This window comes from Parasteatoda tepidariorum, chromosome 8 (genome assembly GCF_982258835.1).
Source record: "Parasteatoda tepidariorum strain Cologne lab strain chromosome 8, Ptep-v5.0, whole genome shotgun sequence".
Taxonomy (NCBI): Eukaryota; Metazoa; Arthropoda; class Arachnida; order Araneae; family Theridiidae; genus Parasteatoda; species Parasteatoda tepidariorum.
This window is the reverse complement of record NC_141762.1, coordinates 105,426,794-105,446,889: the sequence shown is the minus strand read 5'-3', so window position 1 is coordinate 105,446,889 and position 20,096 is coordinate 105,426,794. Positions and strand designations below refer to the sequence as shown.

The window sequence follows — 20,096 nt, the reverse complement described above, 5'->3', positions numbered from 1 at the left end:
CAGTTATTAAGTTAAAAGGTTTTTTACGCAATGAGTAAAAAAAAATTAAAAGAAAAATTGTAACAAAGGGGACAAATAAATATTTGAGATAATTTTTGAAATAAAAAACAAGTAAAAAAATTTTTTTTTTGTGTCAGAAATCACTGCATAATTAGACGCAGGAACAATTTATTTTACAATATAAACAGGGGTCAGTCCAGACATTTTGTGAAAGGTCCGTTTTTCGTGAAATTGTGAAAAAATTACTCACATTCTTTCAAGCAGTGTCAACTTTTATGAATTTGTGCAAATAGGGTCCGTTATTGCAAAAAAACATTTTTTTCAAGGAGTTTTCAAATTATAAAGACGTACAAGATTATGCTCAACACTGTAAAATTATAATTAAAAAAGTTAAATTTTAAAAAATAAACAACAATTGCTGCTTCTAAATTAGAGATGCAACATACAAATATTTGGTATTTAGCCTATACTGCTGAACGCAGAATATTCATTTCGGACGAATAATTTAAGAATCGTCTGCCGAAGACAAAACTTTATTCGTTTACATTCATCTTTCTTGTTTTCTGCCCAGTAAAGGGTTTATTTGATTTACAAAATAATAATGAAGATAAACAAATTTGTGAAGGGTCCGATTAAAAGAAAAATCATTTTGCGAAGGGTCCGTTTTTATGAAAAGATATTTTGTGAAGGGTCCGTTTCTATGAAAAGATATTTTGTGAAGGGTCCGTTAAAGGACCCAAATTTCTTCTAAACAGAACCCTGAATATAAACACTTACATTTAGTAAAGTAAAAAATATGTATATAAATATTATACTAAAGAAGATTTTTTAAACCATTATTTCTAACTACTTAAACTATTAACACTCAACATACTGCAGTACTGGAAATAGCACTATCTGTTGAGGAATGAGATTAGTATTTTTCCACCAGCCGATATTTTATCGCCAATTTTTCAAAAAAAAATTTCTTCAACAAATAAGGAGAAATTTGAGAATATACGGGTATACAGGAAACAGTAATGAAATACAGGAGACATGGCAGGTATGTAAAAAAAAAAAATTTCTTCCAAAATGTTTTTAAAAAAATATTGAAAATTTTATATTTCTCTTTTTGAGTTATCACTTTTTGACGTGCTCAATTTTGACAGATTCTATAGTAAATCTATTTTATTTCTAGATCTCTTTTGTGTGATCATTGTATGGAATTTTGCGTGGCTAAAAGAAACCCAATATTTTTAACACGATAGTACGATACACGAACTTTAAATTTTAGTAATCATTTCTAAACTAGCTTTTTTTTTAAAAAAATTTTTTTGCATCGTAAATCCAAGTGACGTTTCGATCCTTCTTTCGTCAGTTACAACTCTACCTATGTCGTTACATTTTTTAAAATCCCGAAACGTTTAATACGATTTTTTGTCTACTCAGTTATCTATCGCATATTTGATTAATCATTTTTTGACGCGATTTACTTCTGTCGATTTCATCGATTATCTTTGGATTATTCGGCAGTTATAACAACGTATTTTCGCAAAGTTTTAAAAATCTTGAAATTTTTAATGTGATAATATTATTAATCCTGAAGTTGAATCACGCATTCAAATAATCTTATTTCACTACACTTTCTTTGTAAGCTTTATCGTTAAAATGACGGATTTTTTTTACAAATAGTAATTTCTACGCTTTTCCACGAGATTTTAAATAATAGCTTCTTCACGAGTTTTTTCTGATGTTATCGTAAATCTTAATGACTCTTAAGCAGTTATTACAACTTTTCAACGAGATTTCAAAAATCTCATTTTTTATTACGATATTATTAGACACTCAAGTTTTAAGTTGTCCATAACATATATACCCATTATGACAGGTTTATATTTTAATATACATTAAACAAAATCATAATAAATCAATTGGTTACCAGAAATGTTCCGTTAAAAAGTACAATAAAAACAGTAAAAATAAAAGTTAAGCCCTTATAACGCTACATGGCGTGCGTCTTTTCATGTTGGCCGCTTAATCAGAGCTCCGATGCATCAAAGATGATAGCTGCTATACTGGTGCACTGGCATATGCTTTAAATTGAGCTTAGAAACCATGTACTCCAGATGCTCTAGAAAAACACAATTTTTATCTGGAAAACAAACTAGACAGCTATTTCCTACGAAGCAGTAGGCTGCCAAAATAAGCATCAAGCTGTATGCAGAATTATTAATTGTTATTGAAAAACAAATTAACTAACTTTTTCAGCATCACTTGCAGTGGAAATAATAATTCAATAAAGGAGAAGGGCACAAATGTCGGATTAGCCGGAGAATGTTTCACATGCAGTATAAAATTTAAGGCACTTATACTGTGGCTTTATTTTTCTTGGAGCAAGAGCTTCAAAAAATAGTGTTAAACTAAATAAAGAAAAGGATTAAATACCTCACCTGCAAATATATCTTGACGTGAAGCAGCAACTTTATCTTTGGACTTCCCAATGATGGGAACATCTGAAAATAACAAATCAACAATATCAAAAAATCATACTTACATACACAGGATATTTGCAACATTTTTAGATTTTCAACCTCATGACTTTCCATGACTAATTGGAAGAGTTTCTCATGACTTAACCAAGTTACTATTTTCTCCGGAAAAAAAAAACGCAGCAATAAATTTAAAAAAGCATTACAATAACATTATTTGAAATTATAGGTATAGCCAAAGCTGTTATGCTCTGCATCTTCATATTTATAGATTTCAAATGTAATAAAACAGATAATTGAAAGAGTTGAAACAATAAAATAGCTGAAAAAATATAAAAGCAAATATTTTTTTTCTTTTTTTTTTTCTGCAGAATTATATTCTAAAGATACTTTTCTTGTTCATAGGAAAGAAAAGCTCTCATGCTCTCATCTCGGAATAAAAAAAAATTCGTCAATGACTAGCTTGCTTCAGTTAGAATTTTTAATTGATATCATAAAAAAATAATAATAACAAGAATTCTGAAATCACAGATGTTAAAAAGATAATTCGCTCAAGAAATTATGTTTTTTCTTTCATTTCTTAAGGGGTGATTGTAAGCCCAACTCAAAAATCCTGAAAATTTCTCTAATTAAATCATTAATTACATATTTCAAAAAATTAACGTCTTTATACATTTAAATCATTGTTATTTTCAAAACATGAAATTCTAAATAAATTATATGCAGCATAATTTAAATGAATAATTATGCGTAAGTTTACTTTTATCTATAATCACATTTATTATTCTACCCGAAAGAATACTTACAAATGAAAGTGATGCCAAGTATAAATTCGAGTTCTAATATTTCTAAATGAAACATAATTTTTTATGCATAAATGTGATCAACAATTTCTTGAAATTTTTGAATTTTGAACCTTGGATTTCCGTAAACTTCCAGATCGCGTTTACCGAAAAATCCGAAAATATGGATTTTTCCGGAGCACAATCATCTTTTTTTTTTTTTTCAAATGCCATAATTTTTAAAGAACATGAATATGACATTTAATAAAATATGACAGTTCGTAGGGATTTTGTTACAAATTCAGATATTCACAACACCGTAAAATTGGAGAAGGGTGGGGGTAAATTCCATTTCAAAAATTAGATTTTTTCGGTGACCAAAAACCATGACTTTACATGATTTTCTTTAAAAAAATAGATAAAATCATGACATTTCATGACAAATTTTGTTCAATAACGAACTTCATGAGTTTCCATGATTTCTCATGACTTTCCAGGTGCTCAGATACCCTGCATACACATAATAAATACACTTAAATTCCATTTAAAAGAAGTTTACCAGCTTTCTTATCTTCTATCAAAGGTTGAGTAGCCACGGACACACTTTTGATATCGAAGGGCAATTCTGAAGGTTCTAAATGTGTATTGATGCAAAGTTTTTTCCAAACCAACGATAGAAATTGACATACCTTAAAAAAAATGCGTTGATGAGAAATGAAAGGGAGCTATTCTAATCATGTGGAACATTTAAAGAGCGTAGTTGAAAACCTTAGACAGGGTAAAAATTAGCTGCCAGCTCTGCCCCTAGGTTAAAATATGCCTCATCATAGTTTCAGTTAATCTTAAACTAACAAACTTTCCAGTTCATTATGGTTTGTAGTGTAAATGCTAGTCTGTTCAAGTTATACAAGAGAGGTCGGGGGTTTGTATCCCAGCTGAGGAGAAAGAATTTATCAACTATCATTTCGCAAGTGGATATTTTTTTATAATATTTTATTCAATTTATAAGTTATTTTTGAATTTAAATATTTTTTTTTAAAAACTTAAAATTTATAAGAACAAAAAAAATGAATCGATGTTCAATATTTTTAATTAAAAACCTAAGGTTTATAATTTTTTAAAAAAGTTGTAATAAATATGTTTTAATAACTAGATTTTTTTAAATTTATAATAAATTAAAGTTCTCATTAAACTTAATTATGAAAATCTAAACAAAACTATATTATCACGCTTGTTTAAAAAAGATAAAATGGACTATTTATTACTTAACTATAATCCATTGAATTTCAAATAATCAGAATGCATTCGAAACAAATTTTGTATTTTTAATAGAATGATTTTCTAGTTATGTAATAAATAGCTTCCCTTTTTTTTAAAAACTAGTCCAACATACTTTTGTCTGCATTTTCATAATTAAATTTAATAAAAGTTTAAATTATTTATTATAAAATAGAAAAAAATTCAGTTATTTTATCAAAAAATTTTAAACGACAATTTAAAAGAAAAATAATCCATATATTTTGACAAATTAAATACTTAGTTTTTTTTGATTTTGGAATTTTAAATTTATTTTTAAATAATTTAAATTAAAATATTATATAAACTGAATAAAATATACCAAATGGATCTCAGAACAGAAATCTAGAGATAAAAATCAAATGCCCATCTGAAATTTGACCCCCCCCCCACACACACACACAACTGCTGAAAGAGGATAGCCTAACCATTAAACTACAAATCCACACATTGTTAGTTTAAATCAGGGATGGGGAAACTACGGCCCGCGGGCCAACTGTGGCCCGCCGGAGGATTTTATCCGGCCCGCGGATAGAATTTTTATTTGCCGATCAGCGGCAAATATAAACACTATACATCCATTTTATTGTCGACTATGTTTGAAATTATTTCTGTTTTTCCTTTTTTAACAAAGTACTGATGACATTTTTACTTTCTCTATTTTTGTTCAAGAAAAAAATAAATTGATGGAAATAGTTAGCACAGACAGCTTCTATTGGTAAAATGTTGAAAGCAGAAGTTCTTTATAGAATAGCCGTAGATTGGCTCCAACTAGCGTTTGTCTTTCTCGAGGAGCTGACTTATGGAATCTAATATAGGTAAATTGTACTTCACATTTGGCAGACTGCGCATTTTACGCTCCAAAGAGCGGACAATCTAACAATCATCTGAAGCAGTTGCTTCTAAATATGCCTAAGTTTGACAAATCATTACCAAAAGCTAGTTTCCAAAATTTAAAATTTCACGCCCAGAAAATCAGTGCTATGTTAGCTTAATTTTATATACGTGAACAAGAGTTTTCAATTATGAACCTTAGAAAAAATTATTTCAGAAGTAGACTAACAGAAAAGGATTTAGCCTTGTTCCTTAAAATAAGCACATCTCACTTCGAACCTTAATATAAGGAACTTTTAGAAATGAAATCGCAATTTCCTTCATCCCACTAAATATTTAAATTAAAACTTGTATATCGCTTTTTTTTTCTTTCTTAAATTTTGAAGATCTTACTTGGCCCACCAAATATTTTTTTTCTTGATTTTTGGCCCTCGACCAAAAAAGTTTGCCCATCCCTGGTTTAAATGAACTGAAACCTTAATGTGACTTATTTAACAGGGGCAGAACCGACAGTTAACTTTTACCCTATCTATTGCTTTCAACCATACTTTTGTATTTAAGATTAGTTTCTTTTTAATAAAAACTGTACAGATGTGTACTTCATGTGCTAGTGAAAAAGCAGCATTTACGTAACATCAGCTTGAAACAATATAAAGCATAAGTAAGTAACTGTTCACATTAGAGACCATTTTCGGAAACCATCTTTAAACTAAAAAAAATAATGCTTTTTCAAAATATAACCTTGTATATTCAAATCTTTTTTCTCTAAACTATTGCTAATAAAAATTTCAAAACTTTACCAAGGTTTCCACTTAAATCTAAGAAAAAAAATTCCCTGTGCATATTGCAGGATGCGTAGCCAAATCTCCCAACAAAAAATAAGCATCTTTAAAGTACTTTTTTTAAGCACTCAAAAAATATTTTTAAGCACTATATGCAAAAGAATTTTCAAAGACTTTACATGATCATAATAACTAGTTTCAGACAAAGAACTCTTTTCTTGATTATATTAGCCACCATAAAAAGATTGAGAGATTTTTCAGTTCGTCAGAGGATGGAAAATGACGCCTGAAATTGAGAATATCTTGAGAAAATGCAGCAGAGTTGTACATGAGAGTGCAAGAATCTCAATTAATTCAGCTCAGTAGACGCACACGCCGACCCACAAGTATTTCATCAAATATGTCAACCATGATGGGTGCTATTATACGCCACGGACAAATAGATGCCGAAACGAAATGTGGCTGAATGAATTGTGAAAACGTTGAATAGAACAATGTGAAAATCACGCTCTGCATAATACGCAGCGAAAAGCAACATGGTAAAGAAAAAAAAATCTTCGAGAAGGGAAAGTTAAGCACTTTTTAAAATTACCTCATGAAAAAAGCAGTTTTAATTGCTTTTAAAAAACCGAAAATCGTAAATAAGCACCATTAAGAACTTTTAAAAAACGCTATACGCATGGTAAAGGTATAGTAGAAATAATTCTAATTTTCTCTCTTACCTGGTTTTATCTTTTTACCAGACTTCGCTACTGCGTCGCTTGTGTTCAAAAGAAAACGAATTCTGATAATTAAAAAAATTTCATGAGAGGACGGACATGACATAAAAACGATCATCCTTCATAGAAATCAAACTAAAACAGAAAAGAAAAAAACACTAATGTTCGTTCAGTTCGAGCGCCATCTGTGGGCATTCAAGTTAATCTGTTTCAACGCACCATGTACATTATAGACAATATATTTAAAGGAAACGCAATTACTGTGGTCTTGTGTGAACTACATTAGTCTAACTACGCTAGTTTTAATTGCTGGAAAAACTTTGAGAAAAAAAAGGAACAGATGAACATATTTAAATAATGCTATGGTAATTGAAACAGTTTAGTATAGTTGGAGTATCATAGATTCATAGATTATGCATTGAGTGGTCACCATTTTTTCAGAGACGAAACGAAACTAACTTCCCTGTATTTTCCAAAATTGTAGAGAAAAAAAATCAAAATTTCCTGTATTTCTCCTGTGAAGTGGAAACCCTGGATAATTAGGAAACTGTATGTATTTTCTATTTGGAAACCATATCTGCAATAGTTGATTTTGCACTAAAAAATTAAGCTTTTCTTAAAATATCACTTCATACCTACTTTCACTAAACTATTGTAAATATAAATTTCAAAGCTTTATTTATAAATTTAATAAACAAAAAGAGATGTACCATTCAATATGATCTGGGAGTAAATTCCTTTTTGCTTCTGATTTAAGATATTAAAATAGTAGGTTGCTCTGTCTCTCACTTCATCATCACAATCCAGGAGGCTCCTCTGCTGAAAGAAGGACTAAAATATTTGAGAGAAGCTTCTCACAGTGAGCGCCAAACTAAGCCAAGGAACTGACAGCAGCTGCAAAATAAATGCATATACTTTCAAAACAATGATGAATCATATGAATGTAATACATACTTGACAACACTGAACAAATAAAATTACAGAGATTTTACTATCGACATTTATTAGGCTACGAGTAAAGTTTCGATGCATTATGCATAATCATGAAAGTCAAAAAGAGAGATTCAAAATTGAAAATAATATAAGAACTTACATTTAGCAAAATAATATGTACATAAATCTTAATCTAAAGATGATTTTTTAAACCATTATTCATAAATTATCTTATAACCATTGTTAAACAGCCAATCCAATTTTAGGTTTATGGCTTCTAATGTTCAACTCTGTATCCTTGTCATTTTGAACCCAATCTAGAAGACAAGGGAACTCTTGGATCATTCAAGAACAGGGCAAAATTTGTCTTCGTGGAGAACTTTTTGAAGGAACTAACCCGTCTTTGCAGTACATGGCGGGGAAAACCACGAAAACGTCCAACAATTAGCCTAACTACAAGGAATACTTAAACTATTAACACTCAACGTACTGCAGTGCTAGCAATAGCACTATCTAGGGGCCGGGATAGCCTGGTCGGTAGGGCGCTGGGCCCATATCCAAGAGGTCGTGGGTTCGATCCTCGCCGGCCGAAGACTCCCCGTGTAGTAAATGGTGACTGATGCACGTTAAATCTGTCGAGTCTCAAAGTCCTCCATGTTCCCACAACAAATCAATACCTCTGGGGGTACTGATCCAGGAGTTTCCTTGTCTTCTGGATTGGTTCAAAATTACAAGGCTACGGAGTTGAACGTAAGTAGTCGTAAACCCATGAAATTGGGTCGGCTGTTCAACGACGGTTATAATATAAAATAAAATAGCACTATCTGTTGAGGTATAAGAGAAGTATTTTTGTCATCAGCGGATATTTTATTGGGTAAATTTTTTTTTAAATAACTTTCTTGAAAAAATACAGAGAAATTTTAGAATATATGGGTTGACAGGTGATAGTCGTAAAATACAGAAGTAAAGCAAACAATTGGCTGGTATGGTAATAATAAAATGCGAAAATAACGTTATGCTTCACAAGAGATATGGGGCAGTGAGAACAAAATATACAATTATTAAATAAGGTTTTTCAAAGTTTTTTTCCACTTCAAAAAGTTTATAAAAATAATTTCATGTGAAAGTTATAAATATTATTATGCTTCAATGTACATGGAATATCTTAACCTGGCTACCATGCTCATAAATGAAATGAATTCTTGAATATTTCTTTTCTTCTTCAAATTATGTGTCATGTAAATAAATGTCTTCATTGCTCCATTTTGCTTCTCAATGTTGCCATATTTATACTAAATTTCAATAAACACCCACCCACCCAGACACAAAAGTTTTTCATACACCTAATATTTATATATTTTTAAGGACCAGCAAGCATTTATGTATGTGCATATATAATGACAAAAACTACAACCAAAAAATTGCATTTACATTAAAAACTTTGAAAAAGAAACAAAATGCATAAAACTCAGGAAAATGAAGAAAGAAAAAATTGCATTATAAAAGAACTAATGTTGTCAACATTTAAATCTTTAATAACAATATCTAACATATGTTGTGTTAGACAGTAATGTGATGGTTAGTTATTAAACACTTTATTCCATGATGATCTACTCTTATTAAGTGGCACTCATTATTTTGGTACTTTTTAATTCGTAAATAGACTAAAGACATATCTCCCTCACACTAGCAAAACACTGTTTGATAGGTTGACCATGGAGCCAAAGAATAGATGCTGTCTATTTTTCCAGAAGTCAATGAGTGCAGCAGTTTGCCAAACTAATGAGCTGAGACTGTGCAAACTACAAACTAGGTTGGAGAATAAAAATAGCAGTTACTGCAGGTTCAAAAAATGTTCTTCTATTTATGTTTTAGTGCAATTTTTATTTGTAAAGTAAAAAGTAATTTAAAATTGTTTTTTTTTTTGTTACATTTAATAGACTATATTACCTTAATAAATGAGTCAAACTTAAAAGATATGCTAAATCAATCTTTTATTATTCCTAATTAAATTTAGTTTAATTTCTTAATGTTTATTTCACAGGTTAAAATAAAATTAGTTTTTCTTCTTGATTTCGTGTTTAACAAATCATAAATTAAAATGATAATAAAATTTAATTACGTTTAAGGAAAACTTTCTACAGATATGTCCCCAGTAGTAGAAACCTTCCAGCAGATGATTTTTCATCTCAGATTTCTTAATATTTTTAAATAGTAAATCGAGATGACTCCTTTTTAAAAACATTACTTAATTTAAATAAAGAGCTGAATAGAGAGAATACCACAAAGAGCAACCACTAAAGATTGTTACAGCTAGAATTTTATATTGATGAAATAGAAAATAACAGAAATTCTGAAATCACACAAATTTAAAAGATAATTCACTCTAGAAATGATGTTTTTTCTTTCATTTTTTGAAAGAACACCATAATTTTTAAAGAACAGGATAAAAACATTTTATATTTTAATAAAATATAACTATGAATGGGGATTTTGATACAAATTTAGATATTCGGAGCTTCATGAAATTGGAGGGGGGGAGGGGTAAATTCCATTTTAAAAACTAGATTTTTCGGCGACCGGCTTTTCATGATTTTTTTAAAAAAATATTTAAAATCATGACATTTTAGGACAAATTTTGTTCAATACTGAAATCCATGACTTTCAAGATTTTCCAGGTGCGTAGATAACCCTGCTTGGAATAGCTTCCGATATTGAACTGAGATTGAAGTGTTTAAGCTTTGTAATATCATTTCTATCTAGGTCCCTTATAGGCTTATAATGTTAGTTAAATAGTGGGGTGTCTATACTTTTTAATATTGGTCCTAGATAGAAAGGAATCTTGTTCCAATAATGGAAGTCCTTCTAGGACTAATACTCATTACCAATTACCAGACAACCCAATGTTAAACCAACCCTCGGTGCATGTTCTTATTGAAGCAAATTTTAGCCCAACTCTGAAGTGCAAAAGAAAAAAAAATCAAAATTGAGTTATATTTGGAACCTTCGCATGATACGCTACATATTGCAACGAAATATTTTCAAAAATAAATTTTGTTTTTATCAATTTTCGAAAATTCTATTTTAGCGTTTATAGCAATAGAAAGAAAAATAGTTGAGAAGCCACTTTTAACGTTGTTTTTTCAAATGTACTGCAAAACTGGGGCCAAATTAAAACTGATGCTTGAGTAACGTTTTGGCCATTACTTTTTATTGGCGAGGCTGCTAACCAAAGATTTTGGAGCAATATTTTTTTTAAATATTTTCTTTTATTTTTACAAAAACTAACGTTTTTGAAATGAAAGTTTTTGATGCCAAATATAGGCTTACTGTTATGGGCTAACTCTGCGTTGTTAAATTTGAAATTTCCCCTGAAAAGTCTTGGATTTTTAGTTAACAAAAAAATTTATTAAGAAACTGTTTTCGCTGCTCTCTTTAATTGAGTTATTTTATTTTATTTCATAACTGTCGTTGAACAGTCGACCCAGTTTTGAGGGTTTACGACTACAAATGTTCAACTCCGTAGCCTTGAAATTTTGAACCAATCCAGAAGACAAGGAAACTCCTGGATCAGTACCCCCAGAGATATGATTTGTTATGGGGGCATGGAGGACTTTGAAACTCAACAGATTTAACGGGCATCAGTCGTCGTTTACTACACGGGGAGTCTTCGGTCGGTGGGGACCGAACTCTAGACCTCTTGGATATGGGTCCAGTGCCCTACTATCCAGGCCTTTTAAGTGAGTTAATATTTTTTTAATAACTTTTTACAGGCGGGGTAGGTAACAAAAAGTTTCATTAATTATTTCCTACGATAGGCTAATTTTTGAACGCTAAGTCCAATTTCATGGTCAGAAATCAGCTGAACTTGTTTTTGGTCATAATTATATTTAGCGACAGGGGTGCTAATTTTTTTAGCGTTTATTATAAAATCATTATTAATAATTGCAGTTTATGAATGTGTGTTATCTATTGCTAATTCGTAATAAACATTGCTAAAAGTAAATAACGTTTATTATTCATTGATGAAGATCTTAAAATCCTTTAACCATTTTCAACTTCAGATTATACATCGAAGAATTGATGAAAATTAAAAAAGTCATCGTTGTAAAATATTTCAATTTTGTTATTTGTACAAGCAAAATAATTGCAAAAATTTTAAAAATAAAATCGGTATTGAAAAGTAAGAATCAGCCCTATTGCATTTTCTTGCTCATTGGAAATGATTTATACACTTATTTTAAATTTTAATTTCTATCATAATTCAACTAAATGTTTAGTAACGAAATGAAAATCTGTATTGTTTAAGTATAAAAAATAAATTATTTCTTAGTTTCGTGTTTCATATTACTATTTTCTTTAAAATTTAGCAATGACGCAGAATTTTTATTAAACACATTTTTCATAAAATTTTGAATTAATTTAGATCAAAATGAGTGAAAATATCATATTTAGCATTTTAACAATTTATGGTTAAGAAATACAGCATGAAATGTCGGATGGCTCATGTCCAAGCAATTTTTCAAATTTTCATTTCTTCGCAGTTATTTAGATCGAATAGAAACAGTTATTCATCGTTGAAATATAATTTTAAAGTCAATTTTTGATAAATTTTTGAATATCAAGGATAAAAAATTTTAAACTACTTTTTTTAGATTGTATTTTTTAGCACAAATATAATTCCGATAAAGTAAGAGATTTTTTTAGTAACCATTAGACTGATGTTATAATTGAAGAATACCAAAATATATTTTTACTTGTAATTAGATTGTCAGAAAAAATGTATAAAAGGGAAACCGATGTTCTATCTGAGTCAAATGGTTAATTTTATTTCAGTTGATTTTAAAAATTAAAATAAAGAGGCACATTTTTACACTTAACATCCCTCACTAGATAAATGTTTTTTAGTAATTAGTATACGCTTTTCATTAATTTAACGCGAGGGTGTTTTTCAAAATATTAATTCAATTATCTTCAGCAATTTTCCATAGGTTATATCACTCCAGAAATTTTTCATTGAATATAAAAAAAATGTGTTCAACAAAATTAAAGTTTATTGGAGCAGTAGTTTCAGAGAAAATGTTTGTGATGCAGTTTTGAGATGAAAAGAAAGCTAGCAAAAGAAACACGTATCAAAAGTTGACAAGTGGCATCAAAATCTTTTAAAAAATCATTAAACAATATTTCCATTGCAAGTATAACAACACTAAAATACTTTTAGAACCATAATTGATAAATAAAAGTTACGTGGTCATCTTAATTTATGAAACAAGAGAAAAAATTTCTTACCAGAATTATGTTACTCCACATTAGACAGCATTTGCACCCTAACATCCCTGTCCAAAAATTAAGGGCCACAAATTGTCCTGCGTAAATTGAAAAGATAACAAAAAGCATAAGCAAAGTTTTAATAAGCATTTCAAATCACAAAATTAAATAAAAATGTATTAATATGTTCACAACACTTTTAATTAAAATAACGAATATGCGCATGGTGCAAAAGAAACATGCGAGTAATATAGAAGAGATGGCATAAGTTTTTACTGTGGTTTTGCAAGGCTTGTTTGATTATTTCTTTAAGATATACACTGAACAATGAAAATGAATTAAAAATCTTATGCATTGCTTTTTCTTCCCCTCACAATCCATGCATGCGATTTACTATTTAATAGGTAAAGACAAGCTGACTTACATGTTTGTATAAATTTTCTTTTTGTGTAAATTTCCAGTTTTCTATGTGTGATTTGTTCTCTTGTTTATTAGATCTAAGTTGGTAGCCAAATCTTTCACCAAAAATAAACGCTTTTTAAATACTTTGTAAGCACTAGAAATCTTTTTTTAAGCACTAAAAATATTTACAAAATGCAAACTAGCTAACAAAGACTTTTCATGATCATGATAAAATAACTAGTTTCTGACAATGAACGCTTTTCTTGATTTCATTATCCACCATAAAAAGATCGAGAGATTTTTCGGTTTCGATTTCAGAGGGTGGAAAATTAAACCTGAAATTGAGAATATCATGCAAATTGCAGCAGAGTTCCACATGAAAGTGCAAGTATCTCACCGAATCCAGTTCAGTAAACGTACTTGCGGACCCGCAAGCATTTCATCAAACATGTAAAATGGTAGGCGCTTTCATACGCTACGGACCGACGGAAAGCGGAAATGCATTTTGTTTGAATGAACTGTGAAAACGTTGAATAGAACAATGTGAAAACCACGCTTTTGCATAATACGTAGCGAAAATCGACATGGTCAAGAAAAAAATTTCATTTTTGAAAAGGGAAAATTAAGCACCTTTTAGGATTTTTGGAAAACGATAATAAAAATTTGCACCTTTAAGCACTTTTTAAAAACGCTACGCACCACGTAGATTAAAAATTCGTTACAACTTGTTATGACCGTAACTTATGTCTGTATGATGATCGAGGAAAATTTTTAGAGCGATCACGATTTTCTTCTGTGGGCTAAAGTTACTGTTCCCAAATGGTGTTCCGCGGAACCTTATGGTTCCGTGGAAGATTTAAAGGGGTACCGAGACTTTGAACTGTATAACATTTTTGAAACCTACAATTATATTTAGGTACATTAATCATTATTTACTTAATCATTATTTACATCATTATTACAATCATTATTTACTTAATATTTCGGATGTCTTTACTGAATTATTTAAAGTAAATTGACAGAAGAAAAGGCACATACTTATGAAAAAATAAATACAAACAACTTATTAATGGACTTACACAAATTTGCATTAGTATTTCCATTGCGATCTTCAAATCAAAACTAAATTCGCTAATAAAGAAATGCGCTTCCCTACCAACTAATTTCAACTTAAGTTCTTTTTAGTTTTCATTTCAACTGCCTATTTCATTCATTTTTAACTTATGACTGAAAACAAATCTATGCATAGATTAGATTCCGCTTGCTAATTCAACAGTCGGATATCAAACCTAATTTAAGATACGAAAAAATTTCATTCCTACTATTAAATATTTCAAAAATGAAATAGCCCATTATTGGTTAATAAATTTATAATTGTCTTTTAGCAGTTTTTCATTCACTTTGATATTAGTAATTTTTAATAATTAGTTTGTATATTCACCTAATGAACACAATTCATGAAATCGGGGTTCCACAGATAGAAGTTTGATTATTAAGGGTTCCACAAACGGAAAAAAAAATTGTGAACTGCTAGGATAACGTATAATTTCAAATATTACTTCAAATAAAAACTACTAGTTAACCAGAATAATCAGTTTTTCAGAAGTTGGATACAGGATGTTTTTGGTCGTAACCTTTTTGTCGTTTGCAATAACAAATTTTTTTTCACAGGCTGACAATTGCTCACAAGACGTTAATGTTCTGAGAAAAATTAAAACACGTGATTGTTTGGTCGGTTAATGGGCTAAGACATATTTTTATTCATATTTAACAAATAGTTTTGTTGTTTCAAAATAAGTAGGTTAGACAATAATAAACAGCAGCCCTGTACTTGATCCTTAAGGAGCCTACCAGTTGACAGCTGCAGCCAGAAATTTTATTTGAAGAGAAAAATTATAAGGAGGTTAAACTCAAGCCTTTCTTTCTAGATCGTAAATATGTTGAAACTTGTTTTAGACAGAAATTTTTGTCGTGTGGTCGAACGATTTCCCACATTGCGCTTACGTTTGTCTTGTGTTTTCTTGGTCAGCGAAAATGTGTTTTGAATGTAACCCTTTTTTTAATGTGGGTAAAATTTTTGTTGGATTTAAAATATTTTCGAGATCTGACGAAATACGCAAAGAGTGAAATTAGCATTAATGACCTCATAATTTTGAAGAAAACTTTCATAAAAAGTTTTTGTTTTAATAAAAAAAATTGTGTAAAATTCAGTGTACATGGCATGTAGAGTGCGAAAAATTAAAGAGTCCACCCTTAATAACTTTTGATCTAATCATCGATTTTAATGTGCTAAAACCAGAGTGCGTAGCCAAATTCAACGAAAAATAAGCACCTTTTAAGTGCTCAAATATATTTGTAAGCACTTTAAAAAAATATCATAATTAGGATATGCGCACTTATAAAAAGTTTCTCTTCCTATTGTTGGAAGTTCCTCTTATATGCATTAACAAAATGCAAAATAATTTTCAAGAACTTCATGTGATCATGATTAAATAGTTAGTTTCTAACAAATAACTCTTTTCTTGATTACATTTGCCCCCATAAAAAAAATATAAACCCAATTTTAAGCATATTTAATATTGAGCGACCCATTATATTTCCTAAATCAATACTAATTACTTTATTTAATAAGGTAAAGAAATTTATTAAAAATTTTAATTAATTTAACTATTATTTATAAAGGTTCACAAGTGTATTTCTTAGATTTAAATAAAAGTTATTTATAAAAGCATATTCAACAAAACATTGACAAGATTATGTTTTGATTATATCGAATTTATAGAGATATGTAAAGAATTAAACAAATTAAGAAAATTTAAATAAATTGGTATTACAAATGTAGATTAGTAAATGACCCCTAATAATTTTTATTGTTATTGTTTAAATGTTTTTAAACAAAACATTTTTGTCAGGAGTAAATTATTATATGGCCCCTAAATTCATAATATTTAACAAACTTGAGATGATTGAATTTTTTTTATCTCAATTGTTTTTAAATAAAATCATGAAGAAATGAATTTAGAGTTTTTTGGAGTAACGTAAGATTTTTTGCTGCATTTAAAATAGCAAAAGACACTAACTTCATGCTTTTTTTAATTGATTTATTTATTGATTGAATGTAGGGTTTAATGGCACGAAGTCTAAAGGACATGCTGCGAAAAACAATCCATACTTTTTTAAATCTTGCCTTTAAGTATTATTGAGTTTTTTCATAAAACAAATTAAGAGCACTGAAAATTTTAAAAGTATTAATACAACAACAAAAAGTAATAAAAAAATTTATTAAGTACAAGAAATTTTTTTTAAAAAAATCTGGTAAATTATAGGTGAATGGTCCCTCAGATAAAAATATTGCTACTAAAAATCTAAATCAATTTTTATCTTTATTAAATTAAGGAATAAATGCGAGACGGAAATTTGGAGGCAATAAAGCTTTGTAATTTTTGATTGCTCTGGGGATAAACATCAAAATAAGTAATTAGTGAATGATCCCCATCTCAAATTCAAGGATTATAGTACTGATCTATACATAATGAGCGCGAGAAGGCGAGAAGCTTGCCAGTAAGGAAGACGACGGCACTTCACCAACGATGAAATTAACAAGATAAAAAATTTCTTCCTTTGCTAATAGGAAAAAAATTGGCTACGTTTAGTTAATCCGTAATTAGTTTTTAAGTGATCAGCAAAAATGAGAGAATTTTTCGATTCAATTTCAGAGGGCGGAAAATGAAGCCTGAAAATTCTGAAATTGAGAATCGCCTTCAAAAGGCCGCTATACATGAGAGTACGAGAATCCTTCCTACCGAATTCAGCTCAGCATACGCCTATGCGGACAAGCAAATATTTAATCAAGCGTGTAAAATGATTTTGGCAGATCGACGGTAAGTCGAAATGGATCGTAGTCGAACGAATTGCGTAAACGTTAAATGTTATATTTTATTTTATTTTATGACAGCCGTTGAACAGTCGACCGAATTTTTGAGTTCACGACTACTAATGTTCAACGCCGTAGCCTTGTAATTTTGAGCCAATCCAGAAGACAAGGAAACTCCTGGATCGGTACCCCCAGAGGTTTTGATTTGTTATGGGAACATGGAGGACTTTGAGACTCGACAGATTTAACGTGCATCAGTCACCATTTATTACACAGGGAGTCTTCGACCGGCGGGTACCGAACCCACGAACGCTCGGACATGGGCCCGGTACCCCACTGACCAGGCTATCCCGGCCTAGTAGCGACAATTTAATTTTACATAGATAAACTAGCAGCGCTACATTACAGACTCAAAGGATGGACATCGACAATAACAGTACAATATAAAATAGCTAGTCACGTCACAGATATTTTTTTTAATTTTATTTATTTATTTATTTTTAAAATTTTTTTTTCTTAATATATATATATATTTTTTTTAACATTTAACATAAATGGCCATCACGGGTAGCTGAAAAGCTCCGGACTCACTGTCTGTCCCCGGGGACTGGGGGCAGGGTCAGTGGTGTGGCGTGTGTGGTGATCAGTCACGTTGGCTGCTATTGTGAGCCAGTCCGTGGTTGATTGTGTGATATGTATGTTTTGTTTATGTTGTGTTGTTGGTTTTACCTATTTTTATTATGAGGCAGTGTTATGGTGGATCATGATATTGATTAGTGTTTTATTGTGTGTGCGTTTATCGACAGTTAAGCCATCTCTTGTTTGTGTAGATCGAGCTTGTGGGTTTTTTTTATTTTATTTTTTTTTAAAATTATTATTATTAGCCTCACGGACAACAGCTTGTGTTGACTGACTGCCTGCCTGCCAAATGTTTGCTGGTCAGGGATGCTGCAGCAGTTTTTATGCTGCAGCAATGGTTTGCTTCAGGGCTCGAAAAACTGCCCGTCCTCGGCGGTCAAAAATTCCTCGCGGGCAACAAATTTCTTGAATCCGACGTCCGCGCGGACGGACATTTTCCCGTTAATGTTCGTGATACATTTTCAATTTTTGTTATCTTACAAGAGTCTTATAGCGCCTCACTTCTAAAATGACCCTCTAATCTAAAAATCCCGTTAATTCTTTTATTACTAAATAACGTAATCTTAGTAACTACTAATTCATTGTGCAATTTACATAAATGCTTGTAATAAATAAGAGAAAATTATATTCTCATTTATTTAAAAGCTACGGGTTAGTTTCAAAGGAGGACGGGTACATTGTTGGACAGGCCGTCCTCAGGGACGGGTAAAATTTCTGCGTTTTTTCGAGACCTGTTGCTTGGAGTCCTGACACCTCATGATTGTATTTGCTGCCAGTATTTTTACAAAGTTATTATTAGGCTTATGACATATTGTCTGTGATGTTCCTGGTTATGGCTAGAATATTTATTAGTTTTTGCATAATATGCTTGTTTTTGAAACTGTCTGTAAATATCGTTCTGCCTTGTTCATTGGGTTTTTTAGGGTGGTACGATTCAGTTAGTGGGCAGTCATGTAGGTAGTGACTTGGGGTACCTGTGTCATCGCATGGGCATGTGTCTGTGTTTATTCGCTGCATCCTGTGTAAGAATGAGGGGAAGAAGCCATGTCATGTAAGGAATTGTATTGCTGCTGGATGGCCTATGAGTCGGTCTGTGTCTACTTTAGGATAATATGATTTTGTTGTATAGCCTTTTTCATTTTCGTCCCAGTATGCTTGCCAAAGTTCTTGTGTGATGTTTTTAAGTTTATTTCTTAGGCTCGATGGTGGAAGCAGAACACCGCTGGGAATCCCGTGACCTGCTGTTGCGTCTTTAGCTGCTAAATCCGCTGCTTCATTACCTGTGTTACCTGTGTGCGCTGCCACCCAGTGTATTTGTGTGTTGCATTTTCTGACTAGGTGTTCTAGTTGTCTTTGTGTTGTTGCCACGTGTGGATCTTTTTGTTTCGTTTTTCTAATAGCGTGTATACTAGCCAGACTGTCTGTGAAAATTGTTGCATCTTTGCAGCTGTGTGTCTCTAACCAATTGATTGCTAAAACCTCTGCTTGAAACACTGTGTTTTCTTGTTTTAGCGTAAAATTGTATGTATCTGTATGTTGGTTGAACACAGAATGCAGCTCCCACGCCATTGTCTGTTTTGGAACCATCGGTGTAGATTTGTACCGTCGTTGTCTTGCTAGTTCTAGTACTTGTTGGTAGGTTAGTGTATTTATGGCTAGTCTTATGGACCGGGTGGATCATATGTGTTTTTATCTTTTGTTGATAATCACCCGCTTTTATGTTATATTATGTGTTTTCTTGATTGAATCTTAGTGTGTTAGCTAGTAGTGCTTCTTTTTGGATTTGCAGGTGCAATGGCGGTAAACCTGCCAGAACATTCAGACCTGGTGTGGGTGCTGTTTTGAATGATCTTGTTATTCTGACTAGTAGGGGCCGCTGCACCTTGTACAGCTCTTTGATTGCGGTTTTATTTAGTTCAGTACCCCATGCTGCTGCAGCGTACGTAAAAGCCTTTTCTGCCACAGTCTTGTACCAATACTTGAGCATTTTAGTATTAATGCCCCAGGTCATTGGGGCTAGTTTTTGAGATTGTTGTGTGGTGTTGTGGCTCTTGTTCTTAGTGATTTAATGTGTTCAAGGTAGTTTAGATGATGATCCA

General features: G+C 31.0%; 1 protein-coding gene across 6 annotated transcripts in view; it reads right to left on the bottom strand.

Moving 5' to 3' along the window:
- Positions 1-20,096, bottom strand: part of LOC147806619 (coatomer subunit gamma-1-like) — a 56,814-nt gene that overhangs the window by 17,618 nt on the left and 19,100 nt on the right. For 2 of the 6 annotated variants that reach the window (XM_087169559.1, XM_087169563.1), the window contains exons 5-8: positions 13,104-13,180; positions 7,592-7,775; positions 3,810-3,939; positions 2,430-2,492 (exon numbers count right to left, since the gene is read on the bottom strand). In XM_087169559.1, coding sequence (XP_087025685.1) covers positions 2,430-2,492; positions 3,810-3,939; positions 7,592-7,594 — 196 coding nt within the window. In that variant the 5' untranslated portion in view covers positions 7,595-7,775; positions 13,104-13,180. Of the gene's footprint in view, positions 1-2,424; positions 2,493-3,809; positions 3,940-6,884; positions 7,013-7,591; positions 7,776-13,103; positions 13,181-20,096 lie in introns of those variants that run through there. The other 4 variants (XM_087169561.1, XM_087169564.1, XM_087169558.1 and 1 more) reach the window with 3 other exon arrangements.